This window comes from Notechis scutatus, chromosome 2, assembly GCF_049901735.1.
Source record: "Notechis scutatus isolate UNSWTSFEM ecotype Mainland chromosome 2, rNotScu1.2, whole genome shotgun sequence".
Classification (NCBI taxonomy): Eukaryota; Metazoa; Chordata; class Lepidosauria; order Squamata; family Elapidae; genus Notechis; species Notechis scutatus.
In genome coordinates this window covers 169,563,920-169,586,461 of record NC_142010.1, presented here as the reverse complement: position 1 = coordinate 169,586,461, position 22,542 = coordinate 169,563,920, and the positions used below count along the sequence as shown (strand labels likewise).

The following is a 22,542-nucleotide window of genomic DNA, read 5'->3' as shown; positions in this document are numbered from 1 at the left end:
ATCATGTAACTCTGCATTAATTGGGCTAAAGCTCTTCTGCCCTGTAGAAATTACAGGTAGTCCTCCACTTACGACAATTGAGACCAGAATTTCTGCTGCTAAGCAAGGCAGTTGTTAAGTGAGTCATGCACAGTTTTATTATCTTTTTGCCATGGTTAAGCTTAACCATGATTTGCTTAAATAATAATTAAATAATTAAGTTGTTACATGAACCAGGCAATCATTAAGCGAATCTGGTTTCCCTCGTTGGCTGTCACTCAGAAACTGGTTGGGAAGGTGGCAAATGGCGATGACATGACCCTACAGCACTGCAACCATTGTAAATACATGCCTGTTGCCAAGCACCCGAATTTTGTTCATGACTGTGGGGATGTTGTGACTGTTGTAAGCATGAGGAATGGTTGCAAGTCACTTTTGTCAGTGTCATGGTAATTTTGAACAGTCACTAAATGATTATAAGTTGAGGACTGCCTATAATTGCCTGCAGAGATAATGCATTGTGGGGCACATTTTCATATAAAGATATGGTTCTCAGCATATTATTGCCCTTTGGAGAATGAATCAGAAGAGCGTGAAATGAAAAAATGAAAACTGCTTAAAGTTAGATATTAGTTATAGCATGTTATTTGTTTATACCTTCTTTTAAATTTGGAAAATATGTTCTTAAATAAGTGTCTTGTTTGCTTATACCGTTTTGAAAGCACCTTGATAGGCCTACATAACATTAAAACATAAATGGCAAATATATTTGGTACTATATTTGGTGACATAGAGGATAAACTTTTCAGCTGTAAAACAGTAGAAATGTTGTTTGCAGCATGGAGCAGATCCAACCAAAAAGAACAGAGATGGCAACACCCCTCTGGACTTGGTGAAAGAGGGAGATACTGATATCCAGGACCTGCTGCGAGGGGATGCTGCCCTGCTGGATGCTGCTAAAAAGGGCTGCTTGGCACGAGTTCAGAAATTATGCTCTCCAGAAAACATCAATTGCCGGGATACCCAGGGCCGAAACTCCACCCCGTTACATCTTGCTGGTAAGTGAGCGATTGGGTTTATTTATTCATAGGAAGTCCTCCATGGAACAGATTTAAGAAACTTTGACAAGCACATGTCTTTTGAACAATTTATCACGGTATTTGGTCTACGATTCCTTCATTGCTGCATTTTCATTCATGCGGTATTTCTTTTTACACATAGCTGGTTATAATAATTTGGAAGTTGCTGAGTATCTTCTAGAACATGGTGCTGATGTAAACGCTCAAGACAAGGGAGGATTAATTCCACTACATAATGCGGCATCCTATGGGGTAAGCATTAATTAATAATCTCAGTGTAGTCAAGACTACACTGCTTGCATTACATTAAAAAGTATAAAACAAGTAGAAGAAACCAGAGCAACCAAAAGGGAATAACAGCATAAAATTGGTTGTATTTCAGTCTTCTACAAAATGTTGCTGAAATATGTACAAGGGGAATTGTAAGATTTGTATCAATTGATGAGAATATTTGTAACTCGGGATTTAATTGAAGTCATTGGCGCTCTCTGATCTTGATTGTTTTCTTGCAGACATTTCATTACCCAACTAGGTTACAGGACAGACAAGTTGTATATAAACAGAAAGCAAAGCCCATTCCCTTCTAGCAGTGATGATTTTACTTAATTGGATAATGAAACTTCTGCAAGAAAACAACCAAGTTCAGAGAGCACCAAGGACCCCAGTATAAGATCTGTCTTGCTACTTGGTAAAAAAACAAACAGACACGTAATTGTTTGAAATAGTCATGTGAATATCATGTTATCTCTTGGTAAATATTTCTCTATTATGAAGGTGAAAACTTAAGATTAGATTAAATGATGTATGGATCAAAAGTCCTGTTTTCTATTTTCTGCCTTAGTTGTAATTAGTTGTGTTAGCTTTTTTCAGTTCTTGCATAGAAAAATAAAAAGGACACATGCACCTCCCATATTAAGAAAGTTTAGATGGTTGAAAGTTGTATATTTTGCATACTGGTTAACTAGTGTGCTTGTTGCTCATAGATCTCTTTGAATAGAACTATCTAATTATATTATTTATTATGTTTACACTGCTGCATACATCCAGCTCTGTCACAGCTTTGAATGTATAACAAATCATTTAACAATGTTTGCTTTTCTTTTTTAAATTGGGAATTCTTCCTATTATTTTTTTCATTTTTCCCCAGCATGTGGATATAGCAGCTCTATTGATTAAGTATAATACCTGTGTAAATGCTACAGATAAATGGGCATTTACGCCATTGCATGAAGCAGCACAAAAAGGAAGGACGCAACTCTGTGCACTACTTCTAGCTCATGGAGCAGATCCAACAATGAAGAATCAAGAAGGCCAAACCCCTTTGGATCTTGCCACAGTAAGTAATGATGTTTATTTCAGTATTTAGATCAGCTGACTACAGTGGTAATCATTTATTTCCTTCATTGACCACATTTATTTAGTGAAATATGACAGTAAACGTACGGAAATGGATTTGACCTGAATCTGTTTCTTTAAAAATTTTGAGGAGCTAAAGTCGTTGCTCTATTATAATCCAGTGAGAATACAGAAACCACACAATTTATTATACCACATTGGTTCAATATATATTGGATGTTTGGTAAGGCAGGATAAGAAAATATTTTTGATTTGTGCAGATTGAATCCCTGATTTTTTAATTCATTGCTTCATTTAGACAACTTACAATGTGTAATGTGGTTGCAATTACTATTTAACAAATTGCTTTATTCCTTTCATTTTTTAATTGCTTGAACTTTATCTGTAACTTCAAAAACAAATTGTTTTTTTTAAATGCTTCACATATGTGAACACCTAAAAATTTTATGTACAGAATACATAAAAGAGAACTGTCTGAGGGTAAACTATTTTGTAATATTTCAAAGTGTTGTGGAAAGTAAATGTCTTTCTGGTTCTATTTTACTACTTCCAAAAACAAGAATGGTTCCAAAGATCGATGACTTGAATATTTGCAAATATTCAAATATTCTTTGAATGTTTGCTTTTGAATATAGAGATAGTTATTTTGCTTAAACTATTTCTTTAAAAATGATTGGTTTTGGTTTTATTTTTTAAAACACCATTTTATTTCCAGGCTGATGATATCAGAGCCCTGCTTATTGATGCAATGCCTCCTGAAGCCTTGCCAACGTGCTTTAAACCTCAGGCCACTGTTGTTAGTGCCTCTATCATTTCGCCAGCATCCACTCCATCTTGTTTGTCTGCTGCCAGCAGTATAGATAACCTTGCAGGACCTCTGGCTGAAATTGCAGTGGCAGGTGCATCTAATGCTGGAGATGGAGCAACAGGAACAGAGAGGAAAGAAGGAGAAGGTACTCTTCCTGATTATAGGAAATTGCCAAAGTCACAGTTTTAAATATGCATAATGGGAAATCATCTTTAATCCTAATTTTTGAGGAAATAAATCTGTTTAGGTCATGACTTCTAAGGCTTTGTAAAACAACCTAACATTTGAAGAATATGCATAATGGGAAATCAATCTTTAATACTAATTTTTGAGGAAATAGGTCTAAGGTCCTTATTTAGATCATGATTTTTAAAGCTTTGTTGGTGGGGGGGGGGGAAACCTTATCGCTTGAAGAAATAGATAAAAAAGATTTTCCCTTTGGAGTAACTATTTTTCTGGACTTTGGTTGTCTTTTTAAATTTGGGACTTTAAATTAGTGAACATAGATATTTAGTTTTTGTATAAACTTGATAGAAATAGGGCATATATGAAACTATTGTCAAAATTGTAAAAACTGTAGGATGATGGATGTTTTTGAGGAACAAATATCTTTTCGTGTTTGTTGTGCTACCAACCAGCATGAGTAAGTTACTCATTAAGTTATATAACAACATTGGAGGAGGAGGAGGAGGTGGATAAAGCAGAGAAAATGGAATGTGCAGATGGTAGCTTTATCTGACACATGTAACTCTTAATGCTCACCAAAAGAGTTTTTATTAATAAAAATGCCCATACATTTTGGGTCTATGTCTCTTGTTTATTATTTTTATTTTTTTCTAGTAAAGATTTGCTTTCTTGTAGAACATGCAATAAGAGGAAGTATTTCAGATTGAAAAGTTAAAGGACTAAGGATTTGAATGGAAGCTTGGTGGATAGTTTGTATTGATGACTTACATGAAGGATATTTTTTTGTTGTAGTTGTTGGTCTTGATATGAATATCAGCCAGTTTTTGAAGAGCTTGGGTCTGGAGCATCTCCGGGATATATTTGAAACAGAACAGGTAAAAATGATCTTAAGCTAGTGTTGCATTTATTCTTCAATTTCAGTTCAATAATGTACATGAAATGGAAAGATGTGATAGATAGCATCCAAAGAATCTCATAGCTAAGTTTTCTGTGTGTGAGAGAGAGAGATTTGGTTTTTTGTTTTTAAAACTGACATACTTTATGGTCAAATAAAGCAGATGGTAATACAGTATGAACCCTGCTTTTGTAGAGATGAATTTAAAAAGAGCTACTGGGAAGTTATCTGGAATCAGCTATTTGATTAAATTCAGTTTTGCTTAAGATGGCAAAGCAATTTAACTAATAACTTTAATCAGTTTATTTCTTCTTCAGCCCTACTGCCCTCTTTTAAAAAAAAATCCAGGTATCAACATCTTGTATAGCATTAGGCCTACTTCGTTTCTTCTCATTTCAATTAATGTGCAAATAATTTGCCTAAGTTCTATATTGAAAACGAAGGAATAAATATTGATGCTTTTGTTACTTATCTAGCATTTTTCCATCCATTGTTTCAGCAAAGGGAGTTCAAATTACATTTTTTTTAAACTCAGGGGTGGGTTCTACCGGTTCTGTCCACCTCTGTAGAACCGGTAGCTCTGAAGAGCAGCAGACATAGAACCAGTTCTGTGTCTGTTGATGTTTTTGCCCACCCACCCACCTGGGCTCTTACCTGATCTTTATTTCCTGATTTGAGGCACAGCTGCAGTTAAAAAAAGCAGGAAAAGAGGGCTGTTTCAAAGGCTGCATCTCTGCACACAGCATGCTGATGACGATTTACAGGCACCCACCCGCAGCGCAGCATGCAGGGAAGCACATCGTAAATCACTGAACCTCATAAATGACCGAACTGGTAGTTAACCCTGTCGGATCCCACCCGTTTAAACCCAAAGCAAACAGTTGCACTGAAAGTTGAAGAGTGAGAGAAATGCTTGGTGCTTGCTACCAGTTATTTTTCTCCTGTCTTCAGCTGCTACCAGTGCAATTTATCTGACCCTTAATCTGGGCCCTTAATCTTCCTAGATTGCATTTTCCATCCCTACTTAAAATATACTGATGTTGTTTTTACTAGGTTGAAGGTGACTAATGAAAAATGCTACTTTTTGCTTCTGTCTGTGCTGTTCAGATTACCTTGGATGTACTAGCAGACATGGGTCATGAGGAGCTGAAAGAAATTGGCATCAATGCCTATGGGCACCGTCACAAGTTAATAAAAGGTGTAGAGAGGCTTCTAGGTGGGCAACAGGGTAAGTCTGTTAATCTACTAAAAATCAATTTGAGATTCAGCTAAGAAGTAAAGTCTCCTTTCATAAGTTACAGAAATTCAGGAGAGGCCTTAGTTTGGGGAAGGAAAGCAGTAAGGGAGAACAAAAACAAAAATATTGATAAATAAAATGAAATGAGAACTCTTTTTTTTTTTTTTTTTTGTATACTCAGAATCATTTTCCATTTTGTGATATCCCATATCTAACATTCCCAATTGTGTGATGTTCCACATGTGGTCAGCCTCTCCCATGTAATGTACGTATTGTAGCTCTTGTCGTTCTCCAGATTCAGGGACGTTGTTTCGGTTTTTCAAGTTTAAGGAATTGCCACCTTGTTCCTTTTTTCCTTTTTTTTTCTTTTGAGACATAATCAATTATAATGAGAGAGTACATTTTATGAGTCCTCCAGAATCTTAGCTGTTGTCTAATCTCTCTGGGCAAAGAGATTGCAAACCTTAGAAAACAACTTTAATTTACTTTTTAAAATCCAGTGATTTTTAAAATGATGGCAGCGGACAGTACTCCTTCAGTCCTAGTTTTATAGTTGGTACTTCTTGGTGAACCTATGTGCATAAAAGTTTAATATATTTTCCTTTTCAGGCACCAATCCTTATCTGACTTTTCACTGTGTCAGCCAAGGGACAATTTTTATAGATCTTGCTCCTGATGATAAAGAATACCAATCTGTAGAAGAGGAGGTAAAAAAAAATCAATTTAAAAAAAGCTTAAGATAGGTCTTTGAATATAACACAATTGTTTCTTTGTTTTACAAATGTTTCTGTACTATGCAGCACCCAAGTAGTCAAGTAATTCTAGATAACATAGTGGGATTTTGTACATATACAATCTACCTTGCAGGAGACATGAAAACTCCTTAATTTCACAAAACATGGAAAGGCTTAAGCTTGTTTCAGAGGTAGGAAATTGTGAGTATCCTAAAACAAGCTCCCAAAATGCTGAGGAATTCCTTGATGCTTAACATTCAAACAAATCAGCCATCAAAAGGCACATAGAGGTAGACCACATTTACATACCATTCAATAGAGACAAAAGAAAGCTAAAAAGGAAACAAAAGCAGAACATCTTACCAGCAATTAACACTCTGATAAGCAGGGATTAACACTAGACAAGCAGTCAAGCAGGAAACAGCAACATAACAAAGGATCTACCAAGGAGAAAGCAAAGCCTCACCAACATTGACAGGGCAAGCTACTATATTTATTTATTTACTAGATTTATATGATACCCTTCTTGGTGTTAACAGCAACTCTGGGTGGCTTACAGGGTAATAAAAAGTGAAAAAAGTAGTTCAAAGCCCTTAAAATTAGAAAGATTAAATAAGAAACAAAAATCAAGAGGACAGATGAGATTGGGATTGAGGTCTTTTCTCTACCCAGCAGCTACTGCCAACCTAGAACACCCGTATAAAACCCCACTCCCTTCTAGCATTGGAGATCTAGTTGGGTAATTACGGTAAATGTCTGCAAGCAAATCAAGGTCAAAGAGCACCATGACTTCACAGTTGATCCCTGAGCATAATCCAAGATATACAAAGAATGGCAAACTAAGGGTGGAAGTTCGTCATCTCTTTGAGTCACTTTTATACTAGATTAGAAGAACATTCTGTTTTCACATAAAAATACGTATATTTTTGCTTACATGTATTCTTTGCATATTGCTAGAATGAATACAGCATCGTGGTTTATTTGCACCATGAAAAGTTCAGAATTTTATGGAAGTGTTACTTTTCCTCAGTTTGAAGAGATCTTACATGCCTTTTTCTACTTCCTGTACTTAAGAAGAAACCCCTATTAAGGATAGTTTGCATTGAGGATTTAATGCAATAGATATCATTAAATGTCTACTTGAAAGCCAATGGGGAAACTGGAAATTTCAGAAGTAGCGGACAGGGAAAAGTTTAAACATTTTCTTAACATCTAGTCCCAAACCCACTGACTCAGTGATTGTTCTGTTTAGAAGGACTTTATCCTGTGTAATTTGCTTTTTTTTTTTTCAAAATCTTTCTATACTTATAATACATTACGTGCAGATAGAGTCTTGTGAGCTGACCAGGTGTAGAAATAATTCAGAAATGAAGTCTTGCTATTGCGAGAGAAGCCAAAATTGCATTGCTAGTCTCACACATCCCAAAGTTTGAAAGAGTCTCTTTATGAGTCAGAAGGTGGCAGCAAATGTCCTCTGCTCTTGTAAACTAAGTGAAGTCGGCCCTGCTGGCTGGCACTTCGATGGGAGACTTTCAAGGAATACTAAGACATAAGCTAAATGTGGAGGTGAAGAAATGTAACAGAAATAGTGCAAACCTCTTTCTTATTGTAATTAAGAAACATTGGATTTATACAGAGATGTGCTGAATTGGAACTTGCAAAGCAGCGTCTTCCAAAAAAAAAAAAAGTTTGATAAAAATTAACATTGCAACCACGAATGGTTGTGGCAAGATGAAATGGAAAGGAGCATATGGAAAGGATTTGCAGGAGTGGAAGAGCCTAAGGCAGCTCCCACAACAGCCTGCTGTTAGATCCCAAGAGGATGTGAGCATTTGAGGAATACCCTGGAGAGATTGGGCTGATGCACTGTTGCCTAGCAGCATTAATCATTCTTATCTCTCTTGACTGACTTGGTTCCAGATAAACAGCAGGAAAGAGAAAGAAAGACAAACAAGGATGCCTTTGTTTTTCCAGATCCACCACCAAGTGAAGACTGTTCCCTCCCACTTTTCCTCCACTCCCCCCCCCCCCCGCCCATTAATTTATTGGCAGCCCATCTATACTTTGTCCATGATCTCAATAAACAGAATTGAAATTGAATATTGGCAGCATGCACCTAGATTTATTCAACTAAATAAGATTTTACGTTTACTGACATTTGGTTGTTTAACAGATGCAGAGCACCATCAGGGAGCATAGAGATGGCGGTAACGCTGGAGGAATCTTCAACAGATATAATGTCCTTAGGGTAAGTTTCAAAAGCTTTATATGTCTTAGCTCAAAAATTATTGATAGAAACATCAAATCGGTTGATCCAGCAGAAGGAAGTAGTGATGATACTGTGTTTAGCTTCTTGATTTTGAAGCTCTTTTGACTATCATCTAGGGCAGTGATGGTGAACCTTTTAGAAACCGAGTGCCCAAACTGCAACCCAAAACCCACTTATTTATCACAAAGTGCCAACACGGCAATTTAGCCTAAATACTGAGGTTTTAGTTTAGAAAAAACAACTCATACATTTAACATCTTTAGTCTTTAAAGAAAAACACAATAACAGAGCTTTCAATGATACAAACAACTTTTTTTGATATTTACAATTTTGGGCCCACCTCATCCATAATTTATTTAATTATGTTTTTACATTTCTGAACTGTCCATCTCCCTCAAAGAGGGAATCTTGCTGATGGCAGCTCTGTCCCTAAATACATTTGGGCAACATTAATAGAGGATTTGAATCCCAAAATCAAGCACAGTCTTCCCATTCATCTTTCTAGTAAGTGAATGGCCCACTTCATCTATTCTTAAACACCAAATATTCCTGGTTGCTATGCTCTGTCTACAAGATAGAATTGTGGACTATTAAAGAAATATGTTGCATAACACAGTCAGACAAATATTTTCAGGTCCTTTTACACATGGATTAACAATGGCTAACATCCCTATCAATTTAGCCACTTGATTGAAAATTTATGGGTTTAGGATGATTTACAGCAATTAAAAGCTAGCGTGTTTATTAGCCCTTTTGGCAAAAAGAGTCTTAATTGTGAGTGCTAGAACCATTAGAATATTTCTTGGGGGTGGGTGAAGGTATTTTTCTATCCTAATTTCTAAGTTTGTTTTGTATTTAAAAAAAATTTTTTTTTTTATCCAAAAAAAAAAATTTTTCATTCCCCCCCTCCCCCCCCCCCCCCCCCCCCCCCCCCCCCCCCCCTCCCCCCCCCCCCCCCCCCCCCCCCCCCCCCCCCCCCCCCCCCCCCCCCCCAAAAACCCACCCCCCCCCCCCCCCCCCCCCCCCCCCCCCCCCCCCCCCCCCCCCCCCCCCCCCCCCCCCCCCCCCCCCCCCCCCCCCCCCCCACCCCCCCCCCCCCCCCCCCCCACACCCCCCCCCCCCCCCCCCCCCCCCCCCCACCCCCCCCCCCCCCCCCCCCCCCCCCCCCCCCCCCCCCCCCCCCCCCCCCCCCCCCCCCCCCCCCCCCCCCCCCCCCCCCCCCCCCCCCCCCCCCCCCCCCCCCCCCCCCCTCCCTCCCTCCCCCCCCCCCCCCCCCCCCCCCCCCCCCCCTCCCCCCCCCCCCCTCCCCCCCCCCCCCCCCCCCCCCCCTCCCCCCCCTTTTTCCTCCCAACCCCAAAAATCCCACAAATTTTCCCCCCTTTTTTCCCCCAAAAAAAAATCCAAAATTTCCCCCCCTCAATTTCATTTTTTTAATTTTTTATATATTAAAACAACATTCAACAATTGTTTTAAATTCTACAAATTACACAGCCATTGATAATAACTGAAGTAATCATCCTCCTTTTTTCAGAGAGTAAACCTGTCTGAAGAAACACAACCTACCACAAATCCTACTGTGCCTTAGTATGAAGTATGATCCCAATCCAGAACTTTCATCAATGAATATGTTTAATGTCATGTTCATGCAACATATGTCATAGTTTGCATAACTGATTTGCTCAAAATAGTCAAATTTGTGGACTATGCCAAGCCAAAAAATCCCTTTATGACAGAGTGCTATATGGATGAGACTTGTAGTTGTACATATTTACAAATTCAATAAAGATTCAGGGGTGACTTTACCACAGTATCCAAATTAAGACAGTTAATTCAGGACCCGGTTGAGCAAGGGTTGTCTACGGCACTGCTTGACAGGCCCGCAACCTTGGTGCCACCTATCCACCACGGAGAAAGGGTCTGGTTCTTTCTAACGGAGTGCTTCATGTTAGTCTTTCCTTGCTTCTTTTCCTCCAGGGGGTGGAGGGCTCCAGAAGGAGATTGGGGCAGCCCCAGTGGGATCAGGTATCTTGCGGGCAAAAAGTGAGGAGGGAGGAGAGAAGAGCCTGACAGAGTTGGAGCTGCAGAAGTGGAGACCGATGTTTACAGCGGGCTGAGGTAAACCTCTGTCTCTGCTCCTGCAGCTCCAGCTCCGTCAGGCTCTTCTCTCCCCCACCTCACTTTCTGCCAGGGTGAGGACCCTCCCCCCTAGGCCACCCTGCGAGACTCCTGATCCCACCCGGGCTGCCCCAATTGGTGAACTCTGGCGAATTCTGCTGGGGCGAGGGTGCGCGTGCCCACAGAGAGGGCTCTGAGTGCCCTCCTCTGGCACACATGCCATAGGTTCACCACCACTGATCTACGGTGAGCAAAGCATTTGAAAGAGATGCTTTACAAAATATATTACTAATGGCCTTTTTGCTGAAAATGAATAAAAATGAACTGGTGACTTCTGGATTTACCAATGTAAAAGGACTGTATGGAGAGAAGGGAAACTACATTATGTAATCTTGAAGAGGGGAAATGGTATCAAGTATATCTATAACTGCTGCAAAGAAAATTGGAAATCACTTTAACTATTCTTTATTCTTTCTCTTTTTCCTTGCTCTTGGTTGTTTTCAATACATTTTTCTTTATCTTTTTTCTTCTATATTTTTTGTGTTTATCTTTTAACTTTGTAAAAAAAAGATCTTTAATAAAAATTATGTATATATAAAAATACAGGTGCCTTAGTGCAAGCAAAGCAAGTCTCTTTGAAGCACCAAAGCAAGTTCACCCTTTGCAAGTTTGTGCAGCTGCCGCAAAGGCTGTTCTCACATGTCGGCATTGTGCAGGCACAGATCATACTTCTGTGGAGCCGAGCAGCCAAGCACAAAGGCTGGAGGCAGCTTTTGAAACAACTGCACCAGCCCTTGCAAAGCTAAGTTCACTCTTGGAGGACAGCTGCTTTGTTTATACTAACATTCACCACTGCTTGGAAGACTGAACATTTCAAGCCCTTTTCATCTCCCTGGTGGCTTTAAAATATTAAGTCTTAAATTATTAATTTATACAGTAAATAGAATATACATAATATATAATTTTTATTACATTTTATATTGTCTTCTTTAACTGATCAGAATTTTAAAAAAGGATATGTGTATGAGGATTTCTTTACTTATCTGCAAGGCTATCAAATTTCTAGTTCAGGTTCTCCCTCATTTTTATTTTATTTATTTTTATTTTGCTTATTTCATATGGTTCCATAGAGTTAAAATAGGAGTGCTTTTTGCATTTGATTCTGTTGTCTTTCAAAAGGGCAGCTACAGTAATGTTCCATTTCCCTACTTATGAAAAATTCTGCTCTATTGTTTTGAGGTGGCAAGAATATGTGCAGTTTTAGTCAAGAACAAATATATTTTACTCCTAGTGAGTAAGTGAGCAACTTAATTTTACCCAAATTGGGGAATTCTTAGTGCTCTTGAGTTTGTTATTTGCTTGCAGACATTTTGTTACCTAGTCTAGTAATGAAACATCTGCAAGCAAACAATCAAGCTCGGAAAGCACCAAGGACTCTAACCATTCAACCCTGAGCTACCTATATTATTTTCTGTTTATTCTCCTCTGTTTATTCCAATTATATTCATGTCGTTAATAATCTGCTAATTTGAACTTTGTAGGGAAGGATAAGCATTGTATATTAGATTTGTTAAGAATACAGTAAAGATATGGTGCATAAAAGAAAGTTTTAAAAAGAGAAACAAATTGGGGTGATATGATGTTCTGTGGTAAGTATGAATCTTAAGTAGTTAAATCATATCCATTTCATAGTTCAGAGAAAAATTGAGCAACTTGAGGTTGCCTAAGATGTATGAACTTACGTTTGTAAGGTATACTTCTGAGCCTTACTAACAGAAGACCAAGCTGTCAAAAAAGGAGCAAATTAAATTAGCCTTTAATTATTATTACTAAATATTACTAAAACTTAAGTTTTTTAAAACCACAGAAACCATTTTAAAAATGATGCAGCTTATATAGAATCATATTGACTCAGGATTTTGTAATTTGGTCTTAATGTTTCTTTTTAATTCGTCCATAGATTCAAAAGGTTGTGAATAAAAAGCTAAGAGAGAGATTTTGTCATCGTCAGAAAGAAGTCTCGGAAGAAAATCATAACCATCACAATGAACGCATGTTGTTTCATGGTATGTAAGGTGGCCCTTCAAGAATATGTAGTTGCAGTATAACAAAACTGATTAAATGTACTTTATTTACCATTCTGCTGTTTAATTGATTCTGGATTCTGGACTCAGCTCCAAGAAGCCAAAATGGACTTCTAGCTGGTTTTTCATCCCTTATCAGTACAAATATGCTACTTTACCTCCTATAAGGCTCTAGAGTATTTTCCAGGGAGAAACCCCGGGGAGGAGTTTATGAATGAAAAGGAAGGAGAAAAGCAGTGTTCCATTGTGGAGGCAATTCTATCAGGACCACTGTTTTGTCTCTGTTTTTTTTAATCCAATCTCATGAAATGTGATAGAGATGCAGGTCAAGAAAAGAACAAGAGAGGCATGCCAGGCAATTCATCCTTCTCCACAGATAGAGAAAGGAATCTACCACTCATTCAGAGAATCTTTAAGCATATGTTGCTTAGCAATAAAAAATGAATACGTTCATAGATGCTAACCAGTGCTGCAATTGCTTCCTATTAGGAAAAAAAAAACACTACACATCACAGCTGCTCTCTTTACTTTGGCAAGGAATGAACAAGATTCTTTCTTTCAGAGAAACCTAGCCCAACAACTCTCAGTATATCCGATATGCGGTAAGCGACCGGCGTTAAGCGACCCAACATTTCCACTCAAAATATAGTTTGTTATATACTCCCTTCCGCCTTCCACTTTTGCATTTTTTTTTTGAGGCACTTTGCACACGTGAACGATCCGTGAGCAGGCAGCAGCTTCTCCAGCTCCCAGAACATGACCGCCGGGCCGCTGGTTCCGGCTGGGGCTGTCAGGAGTTGTTACCGCTGGCGCGGCTCCAGTCCGCATTGCCTCGGGAAGGAAGGCAAAGGAAGAGCGCGGCGTGCAATGGCAGCAGCGGCCCTGGTTTTGCCTTTCCCTTCCAGGCCGCGACTGGCGCGGGCGCGCCAGCGAACAACTCACACCCAGCGGATATCAGTGGGCTCGCTCTCTTTACTTTGTGCAAGGAATTGAACAAAGATTCTTTCTTTTCAGAGAAACCTAGCCCAACAACTTCTCCAGTATACGGTAATACTAACACATGTCACTAAGTACCAATGTTATCTCAACCCTTACATTAAGTTAGGTTTTTCTGTTTATTGGAAAAGATTAAGAGTGGGAGGTATGACATTTTCCTTAGATATATGAAAATCCTTTTCTTTAAAATCTGTTGAATCTTTAGAAATCAGAATTTTCTGTCAGATTGTCCTTGGTTTATATAGCCTTTGGGCCGTGGCCCATCAGTGGGCTGTGACGTGTTTGCAACTGGGCTGTGGAAAAGTGCATCTCCATTTGCACAAGCAGTGGGGAACCCATGCACATATGCTCTCTTTGTGTGAGTGGTGGGCACATGTGCACACTTTGCACAAATGGAGCTGCACATGCACACATGCTTGCCGGCTGCTCGCACAGAACCATCCCTTCTTCCCCCCACCTCCCCGGTTGGGGAACTCTGGTTTATATGATTGGACATGGATTAATTATTTTGCTAATTTGATGTTCAGATGAAGTTACAATTCCTATGATACATATATATGTTTACATGCTATTTTGTTTCTTTGTTTTAGGATCTCCTTTTATTAATGCTATTATTCACAAAGGATTTGATGAAAGACACGCATACATTGGAGGGATGTTTGGAGCTGGAATTTACTTTGCAGAAAATTCCTCTAAAAGTAACCAATATGTATATGGAATTGGAGGAGGCACAGGCTGTCCTACACATAAAGACAGGTCCTGCTATATCTGTCACAGGTGAGTTCTTGATAAATTGGACTGTCTGGAAAAGCAGGTACACTGCTTCCTTAACTGAAGGAATGGCAAATTAGAGGAAAAATTGGGGAAAAAACCAGGCACATTTCTTAGTTTTCTAGCTTGGAGGAATGTGAATGCTGAAATATGGATACTCCAGAGGGTCTAGGAGGCTCCTGCAAAGTCAGACATGATTCAGAGAACACAAGAATAAAACACCATTTTTATTGCAAGGAGTTATCATTGAACAGCTTCTGAATTCATGCTTGCAGTTTCCAATGACCAAACAAAGTTGAAATGACAAAAATGACCTTAATAAGTCTGTTCTTTCAGTATGCAAACTGCAATGGCTTGATAACCTATTATTTGCAGAATGTGTTGATATTCTGCTATCACTTGCTTAGCCATTCTTCCAGTTGTGCGAAAATTGTTAGTTTTTCTGAACCAGCTCCTGAACTGTCATTTGTCTATTCCAGCCATTAGGACTTCATGTTCCAAGGTTTTGTTTTGTTTTGTTTTTGGGGGGGGGGGGTCCATACTAACATGGTCCTAAGAGCTGATGATTAAGCAAAAATGAATGAAATGAAAATGAAAATTCAACCTTTTTACTGACTTAAACAATGTTTAAATTGAAAATTGATAGGTTGTACATACTTTAAATCTCTGACATGATGTACATGAAATGTTTTGCTGTAACTGAGTTCACTTTTTAAATTCTTTTCTTCCTGTCTTCTTTCAGACAAATGCTTTTTTGCCGTGTGACATTGGGAAAGTCCTTCTTGCAGTTTAGTACCATGAAAATGGCCCACGCCCCTCCCGGACATCACTCTGTAATTGGCAGGCCAAGCGTCAATGGGCTCGCCTATGCTGAGTATGTCATCTATAGAGGGGAACAGGTAGGTGACATTTGAAAATGGCATCTATCGTCTTCATTGGCTCACTGAAATCTTTGGTGTACATTGTTAAGCACCACCAAAGGTGTGAGCGATACTTCATACTTTTAACAATAAACTGTGGTTGGCTTGAGCATCACACCAAATTACTGTGACAAACTACATGTTTTAAAAAGATGTGTGATTCTTTCATGCTTTATAGTACAAACTGTCTTAAATAAGGAGCAAATGAGTTTTGTTCTTCCTGCAATCTAAAGCCCCCCCCCCCCCCCAAAAAAAACCTGTTTTAAAAGTTTGATTAAATAAGTACTACCTTCTGCCATTTGCAGAGGGACAATTTCTAACACTAATAGATTTCACTATCCATAAAATAAAAAATATTTTTGAAGACACATTCAGATACTCTGCTTAAAATCAGCCACATCTTCATGTTACCAAAAATACATTACTATATTAAAAAAGCCAAGCAGGAAATACACACTTTCAAAAGTCTATATGCAGCCACTGAATTTTTCTCGAGAACAGTATGCACCTATGGTTTGTGGTAGACTGCTCCAGCAATACTGTACTCTGTGAAAAATAGGAGGTTGCTTAAGTGTTTATATTAAGGCTGATGTATTATACTATATCATACTTATGTCATACTATGAAAGGATCTTATTTAAGCTCCTGTTTAAATGTTCTTCCCTTGATTTAATGAATAAGACTCTGACTGGTGCTTCCAAAACTTGCATCAGTTTCTATACCATCTCCTTTCTGCAAAAGAGGAAAGGAACAAACATGGCAGAGAAGAGTACAGTAACACTTTGCAAATAGATATACATCCGCATCAGATACACAAATTTTGAGTACAGTCTGATGTAATTCGTACAATAGACTTAACAATAACAGTATTTCTTCCCAAAAAATCAGACAAAAAACCACTTCCATTAATTACACATCATTGTCTCACCTACTGTGGCCTTTGCACTCCCTAGAAGGTGTTCACTTCAGTTCTTGGTGATCAGTTTCTCTTCAAACAGCATTTGGGAAGATATTAGATGCTGACCTAGGCTTTTACACATCTCTTCTGCCCCATTGGAGTATGCTATTTGCCCCCAAATGAACAAATAAAAAGGAAGCTTTTATATTTGAAGTCATGGAAAAGTATCTGTTCAACATAACATAATGGATATTAAATGGATTTTGTTAGAAGCAAAAGTATCAGAGAATCGTGGCTTCTCAGACGGAAGTAATATAAAAATTAAGTAAAATGAACTTTTTCTGTGTTTTTAATTATTTCTCTATAATGTGTAGTAATTTGAGTGTATCTGCTTATTCGTAGGCTTACCCTGAGTATCTCATTACATACCAAATTGTAAAGCCAGATACTCCCTCACAGACAGCAATGGCTGCAGAACAGAAGACCTAGTAGATGCTGGTTCATTGAAGTAGATTACGTGACTTACGGACTGGATGGTGGAGATTAGTTTCAGAACATCAAAGTTATATGGAATTCTCATCATTCTGGAACTGCTTTAAGTGTTTTATAAAGCATTGTTCTGTAAATGAATCTGAGTAACTGATATGTACTCAATTGCTACTATTCCTTTTGAGGAAATGTTTACAAAGATTTGCCTTTTAACATCCTATCTCAGGCTCACTTTCCCTGCAGTTGCCACATGTGTAATGAGAACATCACTGCTTCGATTTGGATATATGGAAATGTAATGTGTAGTGCTGTGGCTACAATCCTTTTGAAAGAACAGCAGCAACAGCTGTAGTGAAGTGCAGAGCCTCTGTTGAACCCATGCCATCCTCTCAACCTGCAAGGCTGGTTTTCCTTTTTAGAAGTCTTTAGTCAGTTATTTATTTTCGTTTTATTCTTCTGTTACAAAAATGAGCCAGACCCTCCTTGAGGATATTTTTGCACAAAGTCAATTTGACTAAAATCACTTAACAATGCAATAGGAATTTCTTATCCAAGGTGTTAGAGATACAGTTATTTGGTCTGGGATTCTTTTTGCACTTTTTATGAATTCTTTTATGTTGCTAAGAACATAATTTTAAGGTAGAAGTCCTGCTTTATCCCTTTCAAGTTTCTCTTTCTTTATAAGATGTTCATGCTAGCATCCATATAGCAGCTTCTCTGGGAAACGGTCTCTGTTCCTCTGTTTTGCTTTCTCATTGCTTTCTCGTGTCTAATATTCCAGTAGCACAGTTTGGATGTGTCTGAAAAAATGCATAGGAAACATGTGTTGGATGAAACTGAATAGACACAGGATCCTGTTTTCTCTCTGCCCTTGCTAAGTGAGGTTGTAAGCAAGTTAGTGAGATTCCTGAAGGAATTTGATGTCTTCTGTGGGTATTTGTTCTGAGGTTTTTTAAATATTTTCATCAGATAATGAACAGCAAGGGAGCAGAGATGTGAGCCAGAAGCCTAATCTAGTTCTCACATGTGTGTAAACTCCAAAAGGACCATTTTTTTTTCATAAAGGGCGTATTAGAGTATAAAAGTTAACTGTAAAGCTTGCTTGAGGCCCTTTTTCCTTCAATAGGAATATTCTGTTATTCCTTATATTATGTCTGGATTCATTCATAGGTTAAATTCCATGCAAATATCCTCCAACACCTTAGCCCCTTACCCCCAGTAGACTAATTAGACCAGTTAAGCTGGTTATATCAAGGAGTATATATATACATATATTTGTATTATTGCAGAAGACTGCTTAGTTTCTAATTGATTTCTATTCATTAAATTCATCCTCCCCCAGATTTTCTTTGTGACGAATCCACTTACATATCATTGTCATCGTCATTAATATAATATCACAAAATCTGCCAATGAGAACTATCTCCCTGCCCTCCCCAAAACATCATTTTTAAACAATTCAACGACTTTCAAGGAAAAACGAACAGTAGTAGAGATCTATAAGTAGAATATATAATGGAGAGAGACTGCAATATTGCTTTGCAAAATCTTTGGTAAGTAAAACAGCCAAAGAAAGTTTGCTTATAATATAGTTCTTCCGTGGAAGTTTTTTATTCCTTGAAAGTAAAGGTATTATATTATGAAACCTACTGGCACCTGCTTGGAAATGGGCAATGGTCTTACCTGATGAACAAAGCCACTACCAAAAATCTTCCTCCAAAGACATTTCTAATATATATTAGAAAAATATACCTAATGCATATTAGAATAATGTACAGTTTACAAGAAAAATCATGTAAACATTTGTCAACTTCAGCACTTGACCGAGAAGATGAAACAAGGTAACTTGCTGTGAATCTTTCATTTTCGCTTCTGTTGTTTGAGGTCACTCAGTCTGCCTGGGTTTCTCGGCACGAGATGACATAAGGCCCAAAGCTCACCAAGATCATTTACCTCTAAAATAAATATCCAAATTTGGAAAGGATACAGATGATGAACATTCACTTAGAAATCTCTGTTTTTAAGCACAGCTCCGGACAAAGTGCTAACTGTGGTTGAATTGCAAATATTTGTGAAACTCTACATTTTGACAGCTTCACGTGGATATGAATTAGGACTCGGCTGTTTTTCACATTTAATCCAAATGGTTCACATGAATGTGGAAGCCTAATGCTCTTTCTCCAGTAAGAGAGAATATTGATTCTGTGGTTGTCTTTTCCTCCAGTGTGATGGTTAATCTAATGGGTAATTTAAATTCTAAATTCCGAGGATCTCACATTGCTCCTGTTTTGTAACATGTTTCGTGTAGACTAAAAGGTGCTGTCCAAGGAATTCCATTTTCAGTTACTTGTGTCTTGTAGTAATGTAATTTTTGTTACTCCTTTAAATATACATGCACTCAAGTCTTCAGAGATCTAAAATTGCAAACATAGCGTTTAATGTCATTCAATGTAACACAACAGTTAATGTTCTCACATATAGGAGTTGACAATTGCTGCAAAGGACTTTTACACTTGATTCTGAAATATATTTCTTTGGGATAAGACTTAAACTAATACATGCAGTAGATTATCTCTCAATATGTTCTGAATAGAAAACCTGATAAGTGCTTTGGTCATATATGCGCACAATCTTCAAAGTAACAAAAGTGGTGTTAGCCTTAAATAAATTACATTTGGGGCTTTCTTCAACCCACTGGGGTGAAAAATCCCAGCTACATCAAGAGATGATAAGATGCCATAAATCTAGTGCCATTCATTGGTTTTGTCCCACTCTGAGAGAGATGTATAGATTGAGACTTTTTCAGAAATTAAACTTGACGGGCTTAATGTCACAGTACAATGTTGGATATGACCATTATCTACAGTATGTGGGCTTGATCCTAGCACTTGTAACCATAATTAGGAATTTTAAGTACCTCGATCATTTGTGACGGTTACACTTAGTACAAATAGCAGTAAATCTGCTTGCAGCAACATTTAGTTTTGAAAGGGACCCTACAACCAATTCATTGATGAATATGTTTATATGATGTATGTATTTGCAACAACACATTTGTTGTATTACATGTTTAGGTGCATACCTATAAATATAAATTGGTGAATAATCCGCTGAGCATATTTTTTTAATTACAATCCTGGGATCTGGGAAATGGGGGTTGCAAGCTACAATAATGTCTTTGGCTATTTTTGGTTGCCCTAGTGTCACATGCCATTGTGAGGAGAGGAGAAAGGAGGAGAGATTGGATAAGCTGATAGCTACTTTCTGCTTTGTTTGTTGCTTGGATTTACAAAAACAAATAGATTTGGCTTTTTCTCTAAGTTAATTGTTTCATATAAGAAACAAAGGATGGGGTGGTCTCATAGTTGCGCTCTCCTCAGACTATCATATAAACTGAAGGATAGAAGTGGAATAAAGAGATATTTAAAATAGCTATCAATTGAAAAATACAGCATATTTTAAAATTTCCATCCATTGAAGCCTCTGAATTCTCTGAATATATTCATAATCTGAAATGCAAAATATATTACAGCTTTCTTTAGAAATCCCAACCAATTCAGAAATGGTACCTTATGAATATAATCTCTTAAGACTATATAATTTCCAAACCATGGGATATTTGGTTTCAAATGTTTTGCATACCTTGGATTTAAGTAAGGTTAAATCTTTCTCTACAAACCTCGAAAGTTCCAGGAATCTTGGGAATGGTCATCATTTTTATTGTAGTATAATCCTCAGCATTCTTAAATACCTGAGATGACATCGTGAATTGCTTTCTGCCATGATGATATTCCAAATAGTAATGGGGTTTTTTTTTCCTTCTGAGAAACGACAATATTAAACATATACGAGAGAACATTTTATTGTCCAAAGGTGGGCAGCTGCTGTTTTTAGAATGAAGAGAAAAAATTTCCAGATTGGAATCTTCAGGTAAAGCAGCAATTTCATAGGAGATCTATGAGCTGATACCAGTATAATGACTGATTGTAATGTACAGACTTGAATTGGGGTGAATGTTCAGGCCAATCACTACAGCTGCGTGTTTCACACTTTTTTTTATCCATTGTAGGCCAAGCAGCAGTTCCAAGAAGGCAATTTTCAGTTGGGAAATGTCACAAAGAGAACAATTGGAAGGATTTCCCCTACTTGGAAAAAGAAAAACTGGAGTGTTAGTTAGTTCATAGATCTTCCATGATATATGTTTCAGCCCTTAAGGAATCAAATTGAATAAACGCAGGGATGACTCAACCAGTAGGTAGAAGATTGAGATTTAAAAGACAAACAAATCACCAGCTATTTATTTTCTCTCAGTATGGTGGGAGAATTTTCTCCCCAGGTGGCAAAACATTTTCAATTCCATCTGCCTACTAAAATTTGTCGCTTTGGAAAATTTGATTTTTACATATGCCTTCAACTTGATGTACATGCACGACATTCTGTCCTCTCTTATTTTAATACTATTTTTTTAGTTCCTTCCCGCAAGCCACAACTGCATATTATCATATCCTGGTGTGACTAAGACACAACTACATAAATAACCAAATGCAGTCTGAAGCATGTTCTCACAGCAGCATAAAGCATAAACAAATGTACCATTTGAATTCTAGTTCCTATTTACAAGAACGAAGCCAACATGCAAAGTCCACTACCAGAGTCCATCACCTTGAAGGCCTGGCTATATAACTTCAATGATTCTTGTGGTCCAAATGTCTTGCTTTGTGGGTAGTGTATGGGCTATTGTAAATGTGGACAAAGCCAATGAAATTGCTGTCGGCTACCATGTTTTATGCAATTACTATCTAGTTCATAAAGATGCTATCTAATAATAGAAGAGTTAACATTTCTAGTATTTCCTTACATGATGGCAGCTCCTTATGGAAAAGTATAACAAGGCATTCTACCATCATTCTTTTTTACCATTCATTCTATCATGATTCTTTTTAAGCAAGAATATAAACTCTACGCAAAAGAAACTCCATTTTTGCTAGAGACCTTATTTCCAGAATTCAAATACAACTGTAAGCCATAATGGGGTTGGTTTGTTTTAAAATTACTGTAGTACAGTGCACAAACTTATCTACCATGGTTTATTTCTTGGGTGGGTTCTAAAACTGAGAGTATATATATATATTCACCTTTTTCTAATACCGGTAACAGCTTCTCAGTATTTTGCAGCCAATGGAAACAAGATTTACATATGCTGTACTTTTTTTTTCATAGCTTTGGAAAAAATATAGAATTGGAACTGCCTGGCTTCCTAATCGTGTCTCCAGTAAAACATAAGTTGTGTAGCTATCAGATTATAAATATTTTATGTGAGAGAACAACAACCATAGCTAAAATTCTAGAATCAAAATTTCTATGGTTTGAAAGCAGAGCTCTGGTGTTATTCATTTCTTGAGTGTCCCCTCCTATAATGCCAAAATTACACCAAATTATTCAAAAAAAAAAAAAAAGATAAAACAGTAAGTTATGAGAAATAGAATCATCTATATTTGTTCTATTTATAAAATTTACACTTGGTGCCAGATGTTAATGACTTAGAGCAAAATTCATAATGCATAATTGTGCTTTGCACAAGAGTTTTATGGTGTAGTTTCCTTCATGCTTTATTAGTTGGGGAAATCATGAGGCAGACTAAGTAACAGAACAGTTTTCAAAGAAGTAGCTGTACAACATCTATTGAATCAGTCTTTTAGCAGTTTAAAGGCTGACAAATACATTAT

General features: G+C 37.7%; 1 protein-coding gene and 1 long non-coding RNA gene across 3 annotated transcripts in view; one reads left to right on the top strand and one right to left on the bottom strand.

Annotated features, from left to right (window-relative positions):
- The window catches only part of TNKS (tankyrase), a 99,357-nt gene extending 79,433 nt beyond the window's left edge, over positions 1-19,924 (top strand). For both annotated transcript variants that reach the window (XM_087957348.1, XM_087957347.1), the window contains 12 exons: positions 818-1,037; positions 1,201-1,310; positions 2,206-2,394; positions 3,130-3,367; positions 4,201-4,283; positions 5,411-5,531; positions 6,150-6,247; positions 8,448-8,522; positions 12,619-12,724; positions 14,329-14,515; positions 15,252-15,408; positions 16,730-19,924. In XM_087957348.1, the coding sequence (XP_087813474.1) occupies positions 818-1,037; positions 1,201-1,310; positions 2,206-2,394; positions 3,130-3,367; positions 4,201-4,283; positions 5,411-5,531; positions 6,150-6,247; positions 8,448-8,522; positions 12,619-12,724; positions 14,329-14,515; positions 15,252-15,408; positions 16,730-16,816 (1,671 nt within the window). In that variant the 3' untranslated portion in view covers positions 16,817-19,924. The remainder of the gene's footprint in view (positions 1-817; positions 1,038-1,200; positions 1,311-2,205; positions 2,395-3,129; positions 3,368-4,200; positions 4,284-5,410; positions 5,532-6,149; positions 6,248-8,447; positions 8,523-12,618; positions 12,725-14,328; positions 14,516-15,251; positions 15,409-16,729) is intronic.
- Positions 19,925-21,258: 1,334 nt separating this feature from the next.
- Positions 21,259-21,690, bottom strand: LOC148132407 (uncharacterized). Its single transcript, XR_015747957.1, has 2 exons — positions 21,568-21,690; positions 21,259-21,478 (listed from the first exon to the last, which is right to left on the bottom strand). It is a non-coding gene; the product is annotated as an uncharacterized LOC148132407 (long non-coding RNA).
- Between the last annotated feature and the right edge of the window lie 852 nt (positions 21,691-22,542).